At 34.9% G+C, this 24,642-nt stretch overlaps 2 protein-coding genes across 2 annotated transcripts in view; both read left to right on the top strand.

The window, feature by feature from the left end:
* LOC136989793 (POC1 centriolar protein homolog A-like) overlaps positions 1 to 6,841 on the top strand; it is a 46,930-nt gene extending 40,089 nt beyond the window's left edge. The window contains exons 11-15 of the mRNA XM_067288067.1: positions 5,128 to 5,244; positions 5,365 to 5,487; positions 5,558 to 5,677; positions 6,498 to 6,582; positions 6,676 to 6,841. Of these exons, the coding sequence (XP_067144168.1) occupies positions 5,128 to 5,244; positions 5,365 to 5,487; positions 5,558 to 5,677; positions 6,498 to 6,581 (444 nt within the window). The 3' untranslated portion in view covers position 6,582; positions 6,676 to 6,841. The remainder of the gene's footprint in view (positions 1 to 5,127; positions 5,245 to 5,364; positions 5,488 to 5,557; positions 5,678 to 6,497; positions 6,583 to 6,675) is intronic.
* A 3,649-nt stretch (positions 6,842 to 10,490) lies between these two features.
* Positions 10,491 to 14,432, top strand: LOC136989920 (dual specificity protein phosphatase Mpk3-like). The gene is made up of 3 exons (XM_067288224.1): positions 10,491 to 11,288; positions 11,843 to 12,223; positions 13,883 to 14,432. Exons 1-3 carry the CDS (start codon positions 10,856 to 10,858, stop codon positions 14,185 to 14,187), a joined length of 1,119 nt encoding a protein of 372 aa, XP_067144325.1. The 5' UTR covers positions 10,491 to 10,855; the 3' UTR covers positions 14,188 to 14,432.
* The last annotated feature ends 10,210 nt before the right edge of the window (positions 14,433 to 24,642 follow it).

Below are 24,642 nucleotides of genomic sequence, written 5' to 3'. Positions count from 1 at the left end.
GGAAACATTAAATAATCGTCGTAAATCGAGGTCTGATTTCCCATAAGCTGTCATAAAGAAAATCACTTAAATCTTTTTGTGTATGACAAATATCTCAATAATTTTCAATTTTAAAGGAGTATTTGATACTACTGCCGGATTGAAATTTATATTCTATCAAAATAATGGGAAATATCATAGTTAAAATTCGATTCGGAAACTCAAATACAGTCAAACTGTGAACAACGGGAACAAAACTGGCCGCTGTTTGGAGGTTCTGCTTTTTGTAGGGATGTGTAGTAACATATAAGAGCTATTTGTACATAAGAATTCGGTTTTGCCCGTTATAATGGCCAACACCATAATAGAAATATATATAAATCACAGAAATCTGCGGCTAACGCTTAGTTTGCATCTTAGAAATGTGAAGGATGTGTCGCAAATGTTTTCAGTTTCAGAAAAATATATGCTGCAAATCTCGCATATTTCTGAAATCCAAATGATCTTCCCAACTCTCTCGTAAATTGACGTATTACTCAGCACACCTTTCCATCGATAAAAAAGACTGCTGGATTCTCGTGATTTTTCATAGATTATTATGGACATACTCTATTAATGCTCGAAGATGGAGCTTTTTTGGCGTTCTTGCTAGATTGAAGCTGGGAAAAGCTTCTATCTAGCAAGCGCTCCATTAATATGGCGATGTGATATGGTAGAAGCTATCATATCACTTGGTATGTGACAGGGATAAAATAGGTTGGTAGGTAGAAACAATTTAGATTTCAGAAAAGTGATTTGGTTTGAGGGTTTCAACTCAACACAGGGGGCAATCTGCCAATGGGTGTGGACTTTTTTTTATGGAAAATTGGCCCCTATTAAGGTGTTAAACGTGAAGAAAAACCGGAAAACTCCACGTGACTGGTTGGTGAGACGCGAACCCGCGACTAACTACAGTGTTTTATCCACTCAGTCATTGGTGGCCAAGTGAAAATTGGATAGATACTTTCCGAGGCATTAAATATTGCTAGTATTTACGCTAAATTGTAATAAACTCACCTGTTACCGATTCGCAGCGCAGCGCATCGCCATTTGTAACTCTCGCGACGTGGCGCGACGTCGCATCGCGTATGAAATTCGTAATAGCAATTTCAACGTGGCCTACCTTTAAAACTTTCAAAAATACTGATGGAACACAAATTCTGTGTGATACGTGTTATTTTTTTTATTTTTATTTTTATTTTTTATCTTTTTTGTTTTACAAATAAATTTTTGCGCTCCGATAGTTATAGAACACCTGCGAACACCATCCGGAATATTAACATCATGTAAACATTGCACATATTTAGTTAAGTATATTAGAAATTCATGTTGGGTTCGTTAGCTATAAAGGTGGAATATTAATAAAACTGCTTCCTTCCCCACAAAAAACTGGCATTTTATAACTTTTTTAAAAGAAAAGTCCCATAAATTAATTTGGGAAGGGATGCTTTGCCTAAATTTTTAAACCATTTAAACCAATTTTTTAAACCATTTTAACGTTAAAATTTACGTGTGTTTAAACTCTGGCATAACGTTTTAAACGCAGTAAACACGCCTAAAAGCTCGAATTTTAATTATAATTTAGAACACAATTGCATTTTTATCGAATTATTAAGCATTATCCGCCCGTTTTTCGGTGTTCACATCGTAAAATTCCATGCTAATATGGCGAAGAATATGGTTATAGTCCTTATTTGTGTTTTTTTCTTTATTTTAAGATTATAAATTTGCATATATAGTATGCAAATGGGTGTATTTATTATGCACAGTGGATGCGAGATGTCTCAAATGACTAGTTGAAGGATTAGATTTCAGGGAAGCGGCGCTACAACAGATGGCAACAACCTCATATTCATCACTCAGCGTTCCAGTTGAACACATACCCGGGTTCCGACTACTTCAATCATTTTTATTTTTCTTTAATTTAACTTACTTTTTTGACTGGTTGTAACTGATGCAGCTGGTGCTGTGACGTCATTTATGATCATTTTAAAAAAGAAAATTGTTTTTAAATTAATTCTATTGTTTTAAGTAAGCTTTTAACGCCATTTTTTAACGGAAATTAATTAATTTTTGCTATTTTACAGAAATTTGTTGTGTCATTTTAACGTGGGTAGTAGTTAACGAGCCCTTTTATTAATCATTTTGTATTATTCTCGCGCGTTATTCACGGGTGTCACGTGAATTAATTTGTTTTAAATTACTTATTATTACTCACAATTAATTAATATAACGATTGCATCAAGTTTTCTTCCTCATTTTTATTTTTTGTTGTTTTCAAGCACCAAAAATATTTGTTTTATTCTTCTTCAAGTGGACAAACTGGATCGGAATTTAATCCAGTTAAAGGCATTAGAGAACATTAAATTCGATATGAAGAAAAAAATGACCTTTCTAAAGGTCACACGAGCCGAATTATTCGACGATTTTATTGAAAAAATCTCTTATAAATCAACATAATTATCACATTTTTCGTCAGACAAGTTGATAAACGGGCATCTCCATGTATAAATTTTGACATTTTTTTCCAGTCAAAATTATAGTTAGATGCCAAAATTATTCTATTTTTATGTATTATCTGATGTTGGAAACAAGTTTAGATGCTGTAATACGCATAATTATGTTTGGATTCTCTGTAGATTTTGTAGAATTACGCTCAAACAAAAGCCGTAAATAGTACAGTGAGACCTCTGTATAGCGCTATAGAAATCGAACTGGAGGAACGGAACACAAGCGATGAGTTTTATATAAAATGGGCTATATAAGACAACGAACTCTGAAAATCGGATGTTCGTAAATGAAAGAAGTCGGAGCATTGGCGCTATATAGAAAGGCGTTTTATCGAGGTTCGACTATATCAAGAGGCTTAGAAGAGGGTGAGAATTAACCAATAAATACGCATTTAAGTCTCATAAGATGGTGTTTACTGTAATGGCCCGTTAATTCATATGATTCAGACTTTAATTTAATTTTCTATGAAGATGAATCTATTGTTTTTCTCAGAAGTTGAAGAAAAACGATGCGCGAAATAGAATTTATTCAATTGAATTGATTAGAGACGTCTTTACAATTGTTTACTGGTTACGATGCGTGTTTTCACAATGTTTGTTGGTTTTTCTTGAATCAAAAATCATGAATTTGCTTATGTTTCGTCTAGAAAATTGTAAATAACTTGAAATTTTCTCATCTGGCGATGTTCTACGGAATTATTTTGTAAAGACTTCGACAAATATTTAGTCGGAAATTTCTTCTTTTTTGTTGTTTTTGTAAAAGGGATTGAGAAAGTTTCCATTATTTTAGTAAATAATTTACATTTATTTTTACGTTTAAGTAGATAAGATTGTTTTCTTCGTTATTAATTTATATTTAACTGAGAAATGCTCTTCGTCTGTCTGTTTATTACTTTTATAAAAGCGTGTAGAATTGTTCCATAATTGTCGAATGAGACTAATTCCGATTAAATCATCATCATCATTTTCATCGTCCTGTTCTTTATTATTTGTTTAACGTAAAATTCATTTTATCTTGATAAAGAAGCGCAAAACTGTTCTATAGTTGCAGGCCTGTAATTCGTCTCTATCTTCTGTTCAGCTGTTCACCTGTTCATCCCTATTGCTTTATAAATATGAGCATAACTATTTTATAATCAGCAAGCTAATTTTTATCGTTTGCGGTTCTCCGATTTATCGCTATATTCGATTTAGTGCCGATTTCAGAGACGAACAAGTGAGGCACTAAACTCGAGATTTAACTGTTTATATTTTTCTATGACAGTAAAAATCAGGACGAAATTTATTTAAAATATATTTATATACAGTATATATATTCGTAACTCAAAGGCAACACAAACTTTAGTCTTGAAGTTTAGTAGTTTTATATGTACTGTACAGTCAAAACTCTGAACAACGGTCACTGTCGAGAACATAGAAAATGGCCGTTGTTTGGAGGCTGTTTTGTATGCATTAGAAAATAATAATAATAAGTTTCTAAACGAATGCCGTCTTTTACAGGCGGCCATTGTTAGAGGTTCGGCTGTACTTAGACGAGGAGGAGCTTACAAACACCATTGTGCGATGTAGTGTTCGATATCCAGATTTTAATGGATTCTTAAAGAAAGAAATTTACAATATTAATTTATTTATTTGATCTCATTACTTACTCGTACCTAAAACGTTGCAGGCAATAGTATATTGCATATGCAAGTAGCCTACTTTCAAGTATAAAGTTGAAGTTGGCGTGTGAATGCATATTTGGATTAAAGACTTTTCTAATTAAGTGAACACTAAACAAAGTAATTCTTTTACGGCCGACATTTGTAGTCATAATTACTTTTAAAAATACTATAATGCTCTTTGGTGATAAGCAATTTTACTAAACAATTCTTGCTTTCTCAACTAATAACGGTTGCAAAATAATTAACTGAAACGTTTTCTGTTTTATGAATGCGTTCTAAATTCATTTGGAAACCATTTATAGTATTCTTGTATTTAACATTCTTTATCTAACTAACAACTAAGAGTACGAACCCCTTCATAGCATTTCTTGTATTCAACACTTTTTATCAAGTTTAATGTCAGGTAGGAGTCCGATCCCATTTAAAGCATTTCCCGTATTTAAAATCTTCTTTTCTTTTGTTAGCGGTTTATTGTATTTATTTTGCATTTGAAATTATCGTTTAACATTTCTTATCACTCTCCATACTTTAACAGAGATTACAATGTACTCATATTCTGTACAGAAAACGTTATAAAATGTACATTACAATGTTTTCTGTTTTATGAATGCGTTCTAGTAAAAAAGAACATTTAAAAATGTTTGGTGAAGCGGGAGCGATGCCGAAACACGCGAAATTATTGCAAATTGTTGGCATCCTCGGTTTTTAATCATAAAATTAAATAAATATTTCTTATTAACTGTTCCAAATTAGTTTTAAATCATCCAAAATAACTTTATTTTCCAAATAAACGACAACACGTTGGGATTTTTTATATTATTTATGGTATAAAAATTGCCCAAGTGTTACGTCCAGCTGCGTCTGTTGAAGTTTTTTTCTTTATTTTACGAAATTTTAATGGTTTATTACTATTCTTTCTTAAAAAACGTAAATAGGTGATGGTGTGGAGGACCAATTTCGACCAATTAGATTACACAGATTTGAAATACGATAAAGTCTGGAACCAACCTCCAGCAGTTAAAAATTGTCATACGCAACGACGCGTAACTGAGGTAAGACGTTACTAACGGAACCCTTTTAACTTCTTATCGAATCATCACAACGCACCGTCACGGCACGCGCACACAGGTGGACAATTACTCGACTAGATCTCACCTTTGACCTTTTTTTAGGTCGTTGCACGTCTGAACTGTAAAGAAACCGGAGATAACGAAATGAATATCACAGATATTGGATCCGTAGTGGAAACACCTTCGTGTGGTGACTCGACATCTGGTTTATCTGCAAAAAGTTCGGTGTGTAATTTGTTTTATTTTTATTTATATTATTAAATTTTTATTAATCGCTTGAAATTCCCTTTTAAAGGACGAAGAAAAGAAAGAAATCGAAGAACCTGTTACCGTTTCTTTAGAAGAAAAAGTCGAATTGCCGCAGCACTCGAGAACCCTGCAACATATAATCAAGCAACTTGACATATTAACACAGGTTAGATGTCGTTCTTGGCATTGAAACATACAAAATTCTCGAATTAGCGTTCTCTTCTTTAACAGTTTTTTCCCATTTTTTATAATATTTCCCCCTTTCTTTGTCGGGCTTAACATGTCAATTATGGGACCCCATCCCTTTTATAACATTTAGCATTTATTCTCGTATTTAACAATATTTTAATAAAGCTTATAACGTTAAATAGGAGGACAATCCCGTTTATAGCATTTTCCGAATTTAAAACTGTTTTTTGGTCAAACTTAACATGTTAAACTGTACTTATTTTCCATTTGAAACTTTCACACTTCGTTTAACGTTTTTTTTTTAATCATTCTCCGTACTATACAATGTATTAATTTTGCATATTTTAGTTATTAAATTCCTGCCCATAACCTTCTAATCGTTCTCCATTCGTTAAATGGGAATTTTAATTATACATATTTTATATTTTAAATAATCATACCCTTGTTTAACACTATTTTGAACGAACCCTAGAAAGAAATGTAAACGAAAGTTTCATTTTTAATATTAAAACCTCGCCTTAATAGCTCTCGAGACGTTAATTAGGGGTTTAATTCTATATTTTAATTTACCACATTTCTCATTTAGCCGCCACTTTGATCGATTTGTAGAAAAAAACGTTAAAAAGAGGTCTTATTATTAAATCCCTGCATTTAACACTCAAAACGTTAAATAGCAATTTGATTATACATCTTTTAAATGTTAAATTATCATATCTCTATTTATCATTATTCTGATCGAACGTCGTTAAATAGAGATCTCGTTGTTTTTAAATTAATTATCTGTAATTGACTTTCAGACCGTATCAATATTAGAGCAACGAATTACATTAAACGAAGAAAGGTTAAGAAAAATGGAAGAAAGCAGAAATTCTCTATCGTGAGGTGAAAATATTTTACAGTTTTTTATTATAACGAAGAAAAATAAATAGTTAATTTTAAAAAATTACTTATGTTTTACTTAATTTATTACTGAAGATTTGAGAAGGGTGGAATAGGATTCGAGTCGAATGCGGTGTTCTGACGCTCTGAAAACATAAAATATGCGAATAAAAACAGATTTTTTCACTATTTCTCTAAAGTCTTTAATACATAAAAGATTTGCTGCTCCTATTTGCCAGAGATCTTGTCCAAGTGGGCTTACTGTTCCTATAGACCTACTTACTGTATGTATATATACATATATATGTATTTATGTTTGAAGACCTATCCGACTAGATGTAAGGGACTGTCCATAAATGACGTCCACACTGGGGGGAGTGTTTACAACATGTCGGACAAGGGGAAGGGAGTTGCACTTCAATGGACGTTCATTTATTTCATTAAATTTTATACAGTTTATGCATTTTTATTATATTTATTTCAAAATCTCTTGTACGTTTCGTTTCTACTTATGGTATCTATCATTCGTAAGGTGATAAAGGTTTAATTAAGGAAGTCGAGTTTTGTTGGACGTCCGAAGAGGGGAGGGAGTAGGTTAGGGAAACTTGGACAAACTGGGACAAGAAGGAGAGGGAGAGTAAAAATTTCAAGAAAAATGCAGACATAATTAACGGACAGCCCGTAAGTATATACATATGCATATATATAACTACCTAACTTTATGTAGGTATACATACAGTATGCATACACAGATTTACTTGATTATGTATAACTTATATGCAGATCATTTGTCCTAGTTTCGAACAGAGAGCGGCACCCAAAATTTAGACATTTATGTAAAATACACGATACGAAAATTATATACAGTATATAAAACATTTGCTATTATTTTTAAGAAAAAGATAAACTGTATAAAAGTTCAATATCTGCTTTTATATCTTTTATATTTATAAAAAGTAGATACGTCTATTGACCAAAGTAACAGCTGAATCATCCATTTCTGTACTATAACATATGCATAATTATAACCAATCAGTAAATGTTGTGTGTATAAGATAACACTATAACAAGTTCTATAATATAAATCAATATCAGAAATTATGTAGACGATGATATTTAAAGTTACAGTTAATTCTATTCGTTTAATAAAAAATATATCGCGTTCGAAGCTAGTAATTTGGCATTAATGACACTAAATTTTGATGTTGATAACGTTTTAATCGTAGTACTAGGCGATTATTTAAAGATATCTAAAGGTATAATTGAAGAAAAATAGTTAATTTTGTATAAATTCAGCATTACTAAAAGCTATTTTAATAAATATTCGAATTAAAGAATGCCAAATTATCTGGTCAATAAGTTAGGAAAAAAAACCGTTACTCTTAGCTGCATCATGTTCTTCGTCTTATATAAAGATTGATGATTTGATATCTGATATGTAAACTGATATCATTTACATCATATCAGGACTGGAAGGGGACCACCAAGTATCTCTTATAAGAGCTCCTTATATGCATACACTGGGTGGTCCAATAAATGGAAAAACTCAACAGACCAACTCACGAATCTCATTTTCACTATTCTGTAACAGTTAAAGGCGAAAATGAGAAAATATATACAGTCGAACCTCTAATAACGGCCTCTAAATAGCAGTGAATAGTTTATTCTTTCGTCAGTGGCCGTCGTTCAGAGGTTTGATTGTACTCGGTTCTACCCAGAATTTGCTCAGTACAAACTCTATTTTTGATGGATAAATAGTGCCGATCAATTAAAAATAAGTCTCAATTGTGAATAAAATATATTTTTAAGTGTAGTATTCCATTTTATACGTGTTATTGAGCTATACTGATGAGAGGAAACTGTTTAAATCAATACATTATAGCCTGCTTTAGAGTTAACGTAACGCTTCTCCTTTCAGTAAAACATAGTTTAACTTTATATTATTTTAAAAGTCTCAGAGAAATAAATTATTTATTAATCTAGAAATACACGAGCTTAATTTAAATGATTTAAAGCTACATAATTTTTTTTACTTTGATGAATTCGTTGCCAGAGGCTGTTGATGTTTAGAACACTGCTAAACGCGACGTGGCATGTGTTAACTTCATGTATAACTATTAAAATTTCAAATTTTAATTTAAAAAAACTGTTACGAGTTACATTAAATTAGTTTCGCAGTACATACCGTCGAACCTCTGAACGACGAACACCGACAGGGAATAAATTGAAAGTATTTATTTTTAAAAAGTGAGATAATGTAAATGAAAAACTAGATTTAAAGAACAAAACTTTGAATACAAACTTATAAAAAAAAGGCAGTTGAACCTGCAATAACAGGCACCTTTCAACGACGGCCAAGTTTTTAAGAACGTTTCTCTTTTAAATACAAACAAAATAACTTGCAAACAACAGCCATTTTTTATGTTCAGAGATTTGGCTATGTAGCTGAACATAATTGGATTCGTTTATAGTGATTAATCGTAACTTATGTAAAAAGTATTTATTTAAAAAAAGTGGGGTAATGTAGGTGAAAAACTAGATTTAAAGAACAAAAATCTGAATATAAATCAGTCGAACCTGCAGTAACGGCACCTCCCAACGTCGGCCATTATTTCAAGAATGTCGAACAAAAATGCTTACAATATAACCTCCAAACAACGGCCATTTTTAATGTCTCCCGTCGGTGGCCGTTGCTCGGAGGTTCGACTGTAAATAATTTAGTTACAAGGTTTCGGATCAAGACATCATTTCTATCGTCATAAATAATAGTAATAATGGTTTTATGTAGTATATAAAAAGGTTTTTATGTTAAATTTACATAAAATTTTCGTCAATTTTACTTTATAAATTGATCATTTGCGGTTTAAACCTTATAACTCCATATAAAAAAAAAAAAAAAAAAAAAAAGAGGCACTTATCAGTGACCTAAGTATCACAGGTGCATTCGTATCTCCAGGCAAAATGAAAGGAAAAGGTCGTCAATCCTAACTAATCACTGGTTTCCCCCTGCACATTTCACTTTCTTTGCACCTGTCACGTGCTAATTAAGTCATTAATAGGTAATAAAATAAAATTTCATAATTATATAAAACTATAAACTTCGTGTTATATTTATAATAAGTTTGTTTACGATTAAAATGCATTTTATATTTTCAGGTATGTTCCTATATAGTTTTTAATTGTATAATAAAAGAATTTTTACTGATTGTATAGAAAAATTAGTTGTTTATTCCCTTTTCGACGGAATTTTTTCCTCTTTTAAAAGTAGAAATTGCGGCAAAATCGCTGTAAGAGTTACATATAAATACTGTAAAGCAGCGGTTCTCAATCTTTACCAAGGCGTACCCCTCCGAGCCTTGTACCACACTTGTACCACTACCCTGTAGGGGTGCGTGTACCACTAGTTGAGAAATGCTGCTATAAAGTATTGCTTTTTTAGTGTTTATACATTTGTTTAAGTTAGGCTCCTGAATTACACTAGATAGAAAATTATAGTGTGTTTCTGCATACAAAACTGTGTTCTAGAGGTCAGTTCTGTGTATAGAAAGTAATCGACATAAATAAAAATATAGAATTATGTAATTCTAGTTTAATTTCGATATAAATCAGTCGAGAAAAACATTAAATTGACCTTTAGAAGTGTGTTACATAATGATATTTTCCAATTAAACAACTTTAAAAAAAGTCAAACTAAGCGTATCAAAATCGATATATTTTTAAGATAAAACTTCATTTATATAGTTTTTTTAAGCTTAAAATGTTTTTCTTTTAATATAAAACTTATAAAGGAGTAAAATTACAGCTTTGTTTTAACTGTTAATTCAATTTTATACTGAAAGATGGCGCCACGAATTTAAATTTTTCAAATTATTTTTCGCACCTTCCGACATATTAAACAGTGTTTAGTTAATTAATTGCCCAATTAATTCTATAAAAATTCACGTTTAAAAAGTATGTATCTGTGTTAGAGAGGTCGAGGCTAAAGATTAAAAGTGGAAGAGTATAATTAAACTAAGTGTAAGTTTACTTATGATTAAATCGTTGTATCCCTTATCTTAAACGAGAAAAGTATGAATATTTTATAAGAAAACAAACTACACTCCTTTATAAAAGGGGAAGGAAGTGTTTCTCCGTCCATACTTTTAGGGGGAGAAAAAACGAAGTGGTTGCAACCAGTCACGCTATTGACGTCACCGTTCTCCTACCCAATTCCAAGCGAGTCACATGACACAGGCGGAGTCAGCGGAGTTAAGTATAAAGTACAAACGAGTGGTGAATGAAAGGTTGTAGTGGGGTTGCCAGCTTCGAAATGCCTTCTAGAGTATACAACGAAGCTTATAACATGAACTATAATTATCAACTAGTAAATTTGGATGAGTTCTTGAGCCGAATCCGTGAAAACAATTCGCAACTGTTGATCGTGGATTGTAGATTACCCGACGATTACCACGAACTACACGTCAGAGGAGCCATCAACGTTACAATACCACCTTCGACTTTGGTGATGAGGAGGCTGGCCAATGGTCAACTGTGTCTCAAAAGTATCATTAAGGACACGGAAAGTCGAGATAAGTTTGCGAAATTTTGGAAATCCGGAATCGTTGTGTTGTACGACGGGGGTGGAGACTATCAATGGAACGAAACTAGTGTGATTTCAACCCTTTATAAAAGGTTGCAGAAGGATGGCTACAGGACATACTGTTTACAAGGTAAATACGAGGCCTTTTTTTAGTAAATTTTCTGCATTTTAACGAGCGGAAACGCGATAGTTTACTATAAAAGGAACATCGGGCGACCGGAAATAAGTTTCTTTACCACTTCCCGTTCTTTGTAAATCGTTGCAGGTGGAACTAATGCTTAGTTTTTTACGTGAATGGAACACATTTGAAAACGAGGAAGAATTAAATCAAGGACGTCGATGGGATAATTTTTAAACATTAATGTGATTTCTTATAACTAAAAATAAACTACAGACGAATCGTGTTAGCGCTTAAAAAAAGAAAAAAAAATGAAAAGTAGAACTAGTAAGTGGGTGGGTTCGGTTTTAAAGTGTTGCCTTTCATTCATTCGAACAAAATCTGGGTTGGGAATGTTGCCAAAGGCGTTTATTCTCGATGTAACGATCGAAATTGTTACTCTATCGACTACTTACTCCTCTTCGATAAACAATAAAACGGATTCTTTTACTTAAAATCCGGGTCAATGTCGAGAGAAATCACCCTCCCCTCTTAAACCCCAATTAAAAAATTCGATTTATTTTCAGGAAGCTTTAATGATTTCAAGCGCACGTATCCGGAATGGTGCGAAAATCGAAGGAGGCCCATAGAACCTTCGTTATTGGGATTAGAGAATCTTTGCATCACCACCGTAACAGATACCAATCGTAACTACTCGGATAACTCGACTAAAGATCTTCCATTCCCGATCGAGATAATACCTTGGTTGTTTTTGGGCAACGCCGACAATTCTACGGATTTAGACGCTTTAAAAAAGTATAAAATTCGTTACATCCTCAACGTTACGCCCAATCTACCCAACACTTTTCAACAGGACGATTTGGGTATCAAATACATGCAGATACCCATACAGGACGATTGGTCTCAGAAGATTTCGCAGTTTTTTACGGATGCCATAGCATTTATCGGTAAGGATTTTAGTGTTTGTTAATTTATTAATCGGTGGGGGGTTGCAAAACTGACGATTCAAAGTACCCACCAGTTGTGTAAACAGCTACTTTATCGTTACGACTTGTTTACGAATTTCATCATCTCACCCCAAATACTGAACTCGTCTCGTTTCATGATACGTTATCGCTTGTTTATCTTTTTGTCGGGTTTTATATATCACTGAATTAGTACATAATTCCCGTTTTTGATTTTATCTGGCATAGCAACTCCATCCCCGGTTCAAAAAACACATTTATATTCCCCCTTTTTTAGATGCGTCACGTTACTTTAATTCCGAAACAGACAGGAAGTCGGATGCTATTATTTCATTAAAGGCATTTCGGGGGGTAGGCGGGAAGGAAAAACTTCTGACACTTAAACTAAAGTTGCCCCGCGGACAGGAAATGACGTCACACTACGGCAGCGGGCGAAGAGGTCGAACGGAAACGGGAGCGACTTTGGAAACCTGCCAAAAAGTTTGTGAAGGACGTTTTGGACGAAAGTTTTGCCAAGTGAAGCGTACCATCAGACGGGTTTTATGACGTTTCTGATGGTTTATATCGATGTTAAATGCGGTTTTTTTTTATTACATCGAACGCTTGTAAGTAAAAATGATCAAATTTTGAATTTAACACACAAACATGGGGTGTATAATCTAGGGTCATCTCGTCCTTGACCTATTTTATCCCCGCGATAACTCTACATCCTCATACATTCATAAACATTTAATCGTTTCATACACTTCAGGATAAGTAAACACACTTTACGTTTCTAAGGAGTCCACGAACTGTCGATCCCCTCAAGATTCTTCCACCCTCTTTCCTAATACAGTTAATTATTAAATAAATCTGTTGAGTCAGTATTAACCCGCACATTGTTTTCATAGAAATGATCTACTTACAGCGTGCAAATTTACAACATTCTTAATTGTCGTATACATAACCCATTCAGCTATTTATATATATCACTAATTTTTGACCCTTGAAAATGTCTTATCGACCACTTTTGAGACCTCTACTGATAAGTGTTAACGAAACTGTTTATTTTCTATGTTTGGTTACGTAGAAAAAAAAAACTGTTTCTGTCGGCGTAACATAAGTAATTGCCGCATATCCTGTTTATAATTGCGCGGCTGGCTAAGTTGTTAAATGGTAAAGTGTAACAGGGGCCAGCTGAATGGTGTAGAAACAATGAGTTATTATCGATGCATCGATGCAGTCAGCGATTCGTAATAGAAAGTAATGTTTTCCCCTACTTAAGCACTATACAGCTGCCTCATCCCCGGAAGTCGTCCCGGATACGGGGGGACGTATTGTATAACAGGAAGTGGGTGGAGAAGAGGAAACTATCATAACCACCTTTCCTGTTGTTCGTCATTCGACTGTAGCCATTGTTGTATGCCTCTTTCAGTCAAACGTCTCGGCTGCAACCAAGCCTTTAATGTCTGGGAAGGTGAATGATTAGCCTTACTACATCCGGGATTGTGAATTTAGAAAGGGCAGATGGCACCGTGTGGGAAATAGCTATGGAATGTCGCGCTAACAGCCGCAGTTACGAGGTTAATAGATTCGTAAATTAAGCCCACAAAAAAGCGCTTGTGTAAAAAAATACTGATTTGTTGTTTTTTTTCTTTACAGACGAGGGTCGAGATCGCAATCAAGGAGTTCTGGTGCACTGTTTAGCGGGCATAAGCCGCTCTGTTACTATAACACTAGCTTACTTGATGCACACGCTTAACCTATCGCTCAACGACGCTTACGATTTAGTTAAGAAGAGAAAGAACAACATATCGCCGAATTTTAACTTCATGGAGCAATTAGTCGACTTTGAAAGACAATTAAACATCACCTGTGCCCACGTGGGGGAGTGTAAATGCAAAACGATACATACTGCAAACGGTTCTACGCCCGATTCTGGTATCCAGATCGACGAATGGGACTGAAGTTTTACGTTCTAAATCGCAAAATCCGGGCCTAGTCTGTGTTTTAATCAAATAAAAGAAACTAGTAGGTGTTTTTAGAGGTCCCTAATATAGTTCTTATCTATTAACACAATAGAGGTGCTAGATTTGTAGCTGGAAAAAACAATACAAACATTCCATTCGAGTATAGGGAATCAAAGAAAGTATCTTATTATTATTTTTTAAAATGATGATGATAAATAAAAGAAAGTAATGTTTATATCAAATTTCATTGTTTTATCTTTTAGTCAATGTTATTTAAAGCGCTAAACTCCTTTTAACTATCCGATAGCGTACTATCGCTACACGTGATAGGTTACATTCATTTAGTTACACTGTCGAGTGAGTAATGCAGCTTTTTACTGTTTCAAGGTTGGTGAAGGAATGAAAATTCTGATTTTTTATTTTTATTTTACTTCGTGTCGCGTCTCGTGATTAACTGGCGAAGGTTAGTTTACGTGGTTTGTTATACTTGGAGCGTTTCCACTTCAAATGGGCGGATGGGAACAAAGCCAGTCGTAAACAGAAATAGTAATTCCCAGTTTAAAAATTTATTGCCTGTGTTTTTAGGTTGTTTTCACTATTTAAAATCTTTATATTTAGACTTTTCGTGCGTTCGGCGGCGTTTACGGTGGAAACATCGTGTATAATTCGCAAAAAAAAAAAAAAAAACTTGTGTAAATATACGACAGGTGACGGAGTGAAGAAATCTGTTTCGGTAGGACTTTTAACCTTTTGCCAAGTGTATCGCCAATCGATTTTATTCTCCTTGAGCTTTATCAATTCTAAGCGGGATATTTATCGATAAAAATTAATATTTTGAGGAATTTTATTGTTATAAAAATGTATAATCTCTTATCCTGGTAACCGCAGTTTTCTAACAATTTACCTGTTTTTAGTGTGAAACCCGAGCAACGCCCTCCTGTCGTAACGCAGTTGAAGCATTTCTTTGCCTAAACTGTATAATATTACGCGAAATTTTAAATTCAGTTAATGGCTCGGGATTTAATTACAGCCAAACCTCTGGACGGCGGACACTGGCTGAAATATTTAAAAATGGCCGTTGTTTGGCGGTTCATTTGTGTGAGAATTTTCAAGTTTTAGCATTTTTTCGTAGATGATAATCCATCATCGTGAATTTTAGAACTATCTTTTATATTTTTACAGCACAAGATATATATTTTAGTTGATTATAGACTCAAAACATTGTTGTAGTTGTAAGTGAAGAGGAGTCGAACTAAAAATTGTGATCTGTAACGTAGATATCCGGAACTACAACTGACAGTATAACTGCTGTAAATTGTCTGTAATTAAAATGATTACAGACAGTTGTTATAGTCGCCCGTGGCGTCTAATATGTTGCTATATGTTCCATGGTCACGGCGGATTTGCGGGAGAGAGGAGAGACATTCCCCAGCGCTTATGGGAAAAATTATTGAATTTTGAGCCTGGGTGCATATATCATAGATATACGAATAATGGGTAATTACAACTGATCATTTATAGCTCTTTGACTTATTGAAAAGCTGGGATTAGTGATTCCAATCCTCACCCCTGACCTTTCTCGTGCCCTTCAAGAAGTGGGTCCACTAGTGATCTTGTAGATACTGCTACTGAAGCTGATGGTCGCGGGTTCAAGCCTGAGCAACAGATTGGCAGCACGGGATCTTCGCAGATTTATTCGCGTATCTAACACCTAGTCCAGTTTCATATAGAAAGTCGAGAGCTTGTACGGGATAGGGCGGCTCCTTTTGCCTTGTTTATTTTTTTTCTAATAAATGAAATACAATACGTATCAATAGAATATTTCTTTATTAATAAAAAGCAGCAATAATTTTACTTTTTATTAGTAAAAATAACATTTAATTTATAGGGATAGAAATTGTAACGGAGCTACGTTTCTATGTAAACTCGATTATTCGGATTTTTCTTATTTACTTTTATGTCATATTCGTGATGATATCATCTACGATATCCGAGATTAGCAGAACAGTCATTTCCTTGACGTCAGCGTTAGTTCGCTCCTTGCTTTCTTTACGTTAGTTCTATGAGTAAAGGTAACGAACATTAAATAGTTATGTCGTGATTTTCTAACCAATAACATTACTATATCAATAGCAAAGTTCTTACGTCACGCTCTTTGAAGAAATATAATTTACAAAAATAATCGTTAACTTTGTGAATGAATAAGAAATATAATCTCTAGTTAGATTTGTCTCAATGATGATTTCATTTGTTTATATATACAGTCGAATCTTTAAACGGCGTGCGTTTTTTTCGGGAACGTACAAAAATGCATACGAAATAACCTTCAAACTACGGTGTGTATGTGTCCATCCGCCATTTCTGTATAAAGTACGTCCATCTGTGGCACGAACCCGAAGCCAACAGGTCGCGGGTTCGCGCCTCACCACGTGGAATTTTTCGGGTTTTCGTCACGTGCCTAATATCTAAGTAGAGGCCAATTTCTTATAGAAAGTCCTCTCGGATGGCAGATCGCCCACACGTTGTGTTGCTTTTATCCATCAATCCTACAATCCTTGTGAGGACGAGAGAAACAGAACTATTAAAAATAGAGCAAACTCATCAAAGCGATTATATCATCCAGCTATTCATTCGCACTTTTCTGTTAATTGCTTTCATCTTGCAATATAGAGTCAAGATGTTAGTCTGCCTGTACTACAAACCGTACCTATAAATATTCAGTGGCCAGATGGACGAGACGGTTAAGGCGACAACCTACCATTATAGAAGTCGAAAAACCCCAGAAATTTAACGGAGGTGATCCGTCCCGTATATATCGGACTCCTTATATCGCCCTTGTGGACCTGAGCGAACCCACGATGGGCCTGAAAAAAGGCCCTCTTAGTACCCACAGAGTGGAAAGAGGAGGAAAATTCCGTTATATTCGGTTTATTATTCTTGAGCGTTTCCTGTTTGGTTACTATCATTACTTAAAAGGAGGTAATTTCATAATTATTATTTTTTTAAAGTTACCCTCCCATACAAAAAGGGTCTAATTGATAAAAAGTATTAATCATATTTGCATAATACAAAACTAGAGAATGGTAGGTAACCTCTAAACAGCGGCCATTTTTTTTTTCGTTTTTTAAACAAAATTGCGTATAAAATAACGTCCAAACAGGTTTATTTTTGTTTCCTTTAGTGGCCGTTGTTCAAAGGTTTAGCCGTAGAACTGAAATTAAATTTCACACATTGCAAAAATGTGGGATTTTTAATTTTACTTCTACAATTTATACATTTAAATTAATTTCGAACAATAAAGTAACTATTAAAATTCAGATATAATATTTTGATATACAAATAAAAACATAGTTTAAATGCTCTCTGATAAGAAAAATATGGTGCTGCGAGCGGGTGGTCACTAAGTAAAATAGCAGATCAGCTGTATTTGATTGCATGACTTAAAGTAGCTTCTTTATTGGCTACTTTATCTCTTCGTAGGGAGAGCTTCTGTCGTGAGCTGGATGGCGGTGTAATTTGAAAATGAATTGAGTTTTATCTATCTATTTATCTATGGAGTTTACTGTGTTTATTCCATACATTAATTAGCATTAATACTGTCATCAACCTGGACATATTCTACAAAATCGTATTCGAAAAATAAATCTAGTAATTGCAGAGGGGTTTAGGTTTTTTTTTTTAACTCTATGCCCTGTGGCTACTGGAGTGCTTCTTGTAGCGAGCCCACAATGGGCGACCGGATGGTGAGGGATATGTCGGACCCCGTCGCCCGACATACTCCGCTCCGGATTCAATTCCGGGTTCCCAGAGCGATAGGCTGCCACCTTGACCGTTCGGCCACCCGGCTGTCTGTAGGATTAGGATTGATGGGATAAAGCAACAAAACGTATGGGCGTTTCTGCCAAGGGTGATGCCTTCCGGGAGGATTCTCTACGGAAAATGCCCTCTATTTAGGTGAAGGAAATCCGGAAAATTCCACGTTACCGGCCTGTTGATCGTGCGCGAACCCGCGGCCAACTACCAGTGTTCAGTGGTTTTATTCACTCGCCACTGATGGCTTTTTTTTTATTATTTTTTAAAACTCTTTCCGCCCTGTGGGCACTAAGAGGGCCTCTTTTAGTAGGCCCATTATGGGTTCGCCAGGCCCACAATGGGGCGACCGGGGGTGAGGGACGGGGCCCGACATATCCGAACGGACCACCCCCCGAAAAATTCCTGGGGATTATTCGACCCGTTCGGATTCGATCCCGGGTCCCCCAGAGCGGTAGGCTGCCACCTTTACCGCTCGGCCATCCGGCCGTCGTCCACTGATGGGCTGGTAACTGCTTAGGGACACATCTTAAACACTTTTTTCCTATGTTATTATTAAACGCTTTTACTTAATTTTCTTTGTAGCGTGTCCTCAAACCTTGCAACCCAAATTTCATCTAGTTTCAATTAAGATACGATGACTAAGATACATAGAAGGCTGAAATTTTGTGGACATGCCTAACCACATGCCTCTAACAAAGTGACTTTCTATCAATAAATAAAAATCATCATGTCCACTTTAAAGATCTGAGAACTCGTTATTCCAGATGTAAAGTATTTCAGAAGGTTGAAAATTTCACAAGATTCAATTTAATGATTCACAGTTTACAGAAACTCGTCCTCTTTCGTTATGGTGGCGGGCTGAGTTTGTATACAACATACAAACCTTTGTATAGAACGAATCAATCAATTAAGCCTAATCAATATTGCCATTATCGAGAAATTAAAATTCGCACGCTCAGGTTACTTTACTCTACAATTAAGGGGATCGATTGAGAATACGCGTTACGTTATTTTGGAGTGGATATGTGGACGACGTTAAAGAGTGTTACAGAAGTTGGGGTGGTAGTTTAAAAATACGAAAATAGCATTACGTAATTAATGAAAATTATTAATATATGATTAACAACGCAACCCGACGTGTGACGATGTCACAATAATTCATTTTAGTTGTCTTTCTGCGACAAAAATTTAATTCTTGCGTTTTAAAGTAACCGAATATGTTTATTTAAGTAGTTGCGACTATATTTTACTCACATTTTCTTATTCGGCAAGTATGTTTAACGCTTTAAAACATCTCATTCATTTGTTAAAAAGACAATTAGAAATATACAAAGCGAGAGAGTTTGTTTATACGTAAGACACGTGATTTGGCTATGTTTGAAGTTACTATTATTTGACTGCTATTAAATAAAACTCGTAGTAGTAGTAGTAATCTTAAAATAGAAATCGAATGGTTAGCAAAATATATGTATACAGAATGTTTCAGACCACCCGTACTACACGTTTTTTTGAAAGCCGTTCGTCGCAGGTTAGGAAGATTTTTTTTTATTTTGTAGCGAAAGCTGCTATCAAGAATTGGCAACGTAAAAGAAACAGGATTAAACGGGGCGACTTAGTTTAATTATTAGGCGACTTAAACTAATTATTTTGAATTTGTAACCGTATTTATGTAAATTTGTATTTGTCTTTTACTGTTTTGTTAAGTTGTAGCTACTGACCGTCTTTCAGATGCTTGGAAAAGACCTACGGCCATAGTATCTTGAAATAAAAAAATAAAAATATTGAACACTGGTAGTAGTTCGCGGGTTTGCGCTTGGCCGGCGGACTGGTCACGTGGAGTTTTTCGGATTATATTCATATGTCTAATACTTAAATAAGGCCCAGTTTTCCATGGAAAGTCCTCTCGGGGCATCCCCTTAGCCCATCAATCCAATCCCGTCGTGTATTCTAAAGTTTGGCAATCCGTATACCCGAAATCAGCTACATTCAACCTCAACACAACGGTTGGTGGATGTTCTCGCTGCCCTGGTGATTCCATTTGAAGAATACCTTTGGATTCTGGTATGAACATTTTGAGTGTTTGCAGAGTTTAGAATGAGAACGAAATAGGCCTACATCCCCTTTTACGTAACATTGCATCAAAAACTTTGCGACATCGATTCTCAAGGTCTCATTGAATTCTGTCACTGGACACAACAGAAACCCATGGCCAAAGCAGTTGAGCCCCGGCGATCGACCGTAGGAGTTTTTCGTGGAATGTTTGACTCTGATATGACGAACCCCGTCGCTCACTACCCGACCACTTCAATTGCGGGCATAGGCCAGTGGAGTATCCAGGAGGACCAAGCGGTCCTGGCCCTTCCAAAGAAAAAGGAAAACAAACAGAAGAAAATTTTCCTAATTAAAATTCATTTTTTACCAGTATAATTTATATTCTGTGGTTTATTCTATTTCTATACTGCTTATGAATAGCGGTCACATAAGGTGGAAATTTTATCGAATTCGCATTAGAAACTTTTTTATCCGTTTAACTCAGCACCCCCAAGAGTGAATCCTAAGTGAGCTACTGGCCTGGACGTACCCACTATGGATATGATTTAAATACTTTTTAGTGCCTGTAACTCACTAAGGAAGCCTTTTAATCATACCAATAGTGAATTTGCCAAAAAAAATCAAAAATAAAAAAGAAAAATACATACAAATTGAATAAAATTAATCGTTAAAAATTATTTGTTTTTGTTATAACTTACTTATATTTATTGATTATTTAAACTGTATTTAAAGTTTTGAAGAAGCACCAAACTATAGAAATTGTTTAAAAATATCAAATGAAATTCAATGAGGATTTCATTTGATGAGTGAGGCATTTCAGTTTGAATTTAATCTAAATTTATGATTTCAGTATATTTAAGACTTTAACTTTGTTCTCCATTATAAGTTAGTTAATGTTTTTTGAGCTAATCGTTAGTTCAACGTATTCAAAATATACATTTTTAAAATAAAAAAAGTTGCTGGTTCATATCTATGGTAAGTATTATACACAGAAGTGAGTGATATAAGGTGACCAGACGTCCCGGATTTGGGTTGTTAGTCCCGCATTGAACACCGTCCCGGAAAGTGTCCCGCATTTGGTCATGTAACATTTTCAACATGTTCGCAAGTTGTCAAGAGCACAAAAGTGTCGTTTTCTTTTACTACTAGTAGCCCGGGACGCCCCCTAGTGGGTGTTCTAGCAGCAACGGTATCATTCAGTGGTATAAATCAGTGTTTCTCAAACTTTTTGGACCGCGACCCCCCTTCTGCACTTAAAAATTTCAAAGGACCCCCGAAGAATAAGTATATGTCAAAAAACATCCCGGAGGGAGGGGATTAGGCTCGTATTTAAATATTTATGTTATTTTTATTATTTATATGTGCAATTTATTTAAGTAAAAATTATTTTATATATTTTTTATTTCTATTATTTCTAAACATGAATCCATAGTAAATTTATAAAATATTTGAAAAAATTGATCTGGCATCAATTTTTCAGCGACCCCCAAATATTTTTCACGACCCCCACTTTGAGAATCACTGGTATAAATAATAAATTCATATCAATAATTCAATAATAAATTCCTATTGCAATAATAATATACTGAATTTATTATTAATTTAAATATTATCTAGGGGCGCCCCTAGAGGCCGTTCTAGGCATACCATGACAGTAAGGGGTGCGTTCTTTTATTCCTCCGCGTAACTCTACGCAAGCGACATCCGTTTAAAAATTCCTGCAGAACGCGTTCCTAAATTCCGGTGGGAGTGCGCGCCGTCGAACGGCAAAAACGGCCGCTTGTAGCCAGCGCCGGATTAAGCCTCTAGCGGGCCCTAGACAAAATTTAAATTGGGGCCCCATTTAAATAAGTTGCTTCTAAACAAATCTTATATAATGTGACATTAGCGTAGGTAGCATGGGTGACACCCGGTGCGGATATCGTGGTGTCACCCCAAGTCACACCGTGGTGTCATCCTTTTTAACTCTTTTATAAAACACTATTGAATTGTAATATCTTCGCATTCGAGCAACTTGAACACTATATCGAATATGCGATGTCGCGACGTATAAGTTTAGATTTAGAAAATAAATCATAACCATACGTCAGTACTACCACGAGAGGCGGCCCTAGGAAGATTTCTAGATGGTGCGAGAGATCTCGTGGCGTACAGTAAGTACATTACTTCTGACGCACGGGTGGCTGTTGACTTTTTTTTTTTTTTTTTTTTTTTTTTAGGCAATGGCTGGTCGACCGCAGCTTACTAACCATTGTTAAATACAGCCTTTTCTGTCCTATCGAATTTCTTAAATAATTTTTAACTTGTTTTGAAACACAGAAATCTTCTGCACTGAAGCCGGGCCCCTCCGAATTACGGGCCCTAGACATTTGTCTACTTTGCCTATTCGATAATCCGGTCCTGCTTGTAGCAGTAGTTTACGGTGGAAAGCAACATGACGTCCTCCATGGCTCAAATAGTTTCGTTTCCGGGTCCATTATGTGGTTTTATGAATGAAAATTTGGAAATTGTGAAAGCGCAAGTTAGCGCACGCGGTGATGTAAGTGTCCTTTCGAATTTTTTTTTCGAATGGTAGCCGGCATTCTAATTTTTTTCGTGGCTATTTTGAATGCTCTTTCAACAAATAATTCATTTTATGGTTAAATTTTACAATTGGGACCCTTCTTTTGCCTTTAAAAGCTCATATTTTAGAATTACAGATTCCTCCGTTACGATACTATGATAGTGCGGGCGCTGCCATCTTTCTTTCTTTCTTTCACCGTCGTTCCTAAATGCCTACAAACAGCAGCGCACTCCCGTAGTAGCGGAGACGCACAGCGACCGCTATTAAAGAACGCACCCAAGGTCTGTATAAGAAGGTCAGGACACGCGTGACCTACTTCTCGAGCCGCCATTTTAGGGTATTTTGAGTCACGCGTTTTAAGCAAACGTGTACGAGCAGTCAGTTTTATACGACATTAATTAAACTAAAATTGCATAAATCCAGCGATTTCCAGTCAAAATTATAATAATAATTTCGGATGATTACGCATCCCCAATTTTACGTAACTTTTCGATCAAATAGTTTAAAAGAAACAATCATCAGCATCACTCGCTGTGGTGAATGAAACTAATTAAATAGGCGCTAAAACTGATGCAATTACGTATATAAGCGCTTGGTAAAGTAATGCAATAACATAAGTTATCCAAAATTTTATTTTAAAGCATTTACCAATACAATATTAATGAATTAAAAAATAAATACCGGACTAACGTTTAATTAACGAACATTTTTGGCTTTACAAAGGCTTAAACGTCATATTTTCCTAATTATATAAAATTTAATCAAAAAGGATAATATTAAACACAATTTGACGATATTTTTAACAGAGCTTATCCGAGACATAACTTCTTTCTCCGTAAACACCCAAGATACAAATATAATAAAATACCATTTTCGGAAGTCAACAGAAGTACGCATAAATGAGTTTTTGCTTCCATACAGTTTTTTTACATTCAAAGTACTGTTCGTATCTCTGGCAAAAATATGTAATGTCACTTACAGAAAAGTTGAGATGAACAGTTCTAACCGAGATTCTTCGAAATGAAGCTGAACAACAAATAATTTAATGCGAGCTCACGTATACACTCAAACCTGTTTTTGTGCGGTATATGAAAATTTCAATCAAATTGGAACATAATTGACTCCTGTAAATTTTTTAAAACTCTATCGGATGTTTTCTATGACATCGGCAGGTTTTTTCATTTTTTATTCCGTAAAATTTTTTTCTCATACGTCTTTTTCGGTCCCCTCTCATTTTAATAGCGTAAAAATCATAAATATTATGTTATATTTGAACAGATGCGGTAAGTTAGCTCCCCTCCGTCTTTAGAGTGCGGGTGTGAAATTTCATGCCTTGTTAAATGAAATAACACTTTCCGCAGCTATATTTATCAAATAAAATCATTTTTTAACGATTATTTTTAACTTTTTAACGTTAGATCGGTATTTAAGTGGAATTAATTAATTAATATAAAAAATAAAATTCTTAGAGGATTTTTTCCCATTAGGGATGGCAGAAAAAGGCCCGAGGAGTTAAAAAGCAATTCCTAGTTATTTCGTAAGGTTTTGAGTTATTTTCTACGCGAGACTTTTTTTATGCGGTCCCTATCCACCGCACAAAAACAGGTTTGAGTGTACTGTACATCTAAGACAGTACCTATAGAAAAATACATAATATACACTACTCTCGCATAGTTTAGAATGTTCGGTTGGCTGCCACTTATCCCGTCTGCGGTTCTGCACCCATTTCGCTTTCCTCCGCTTATCTGCGGGAAATCTAAACAATCCAAGGTCGGTAGACTTACTTTTACAATTAGGTGCCACAGAATAACTTATTGTTTAACGTTCTGAGTACGTATATACGTAATAATAGTTGACTCGCGCAGGGACCACGTATGGTGATTTCTATCGATATGCCCCAACATGGCCGCTGCCGCATAGAATCACGGGAGCGTGTCCTGACCTTCTTATACAGACCTTGCATGACAGATATACAAACAGCGCCATCAAGTTGTAAAAAAAAATTCTATAGAGTTATTTTTAAG

This window comes from Centruroides vittatus, unplaced genomic scaffold (genome assembly GCF_030686945.1).
Source record: "Centruroides vittatus isolate TY-2023 unplaced genomic scaffold, ASM3068694v2 scaffold_769, whole genome shotgun sequence".
NCBI lineage: Eukaryota > Metazoa > Arthropoda > Arachnida > Scorpiones > Buthidae > Centruroides > Centruroides vittatus.
Note: the sequence above shows the minus strand (reverse complement) of the source record. Positions and strands in the feature narration are given on the sequence as shown.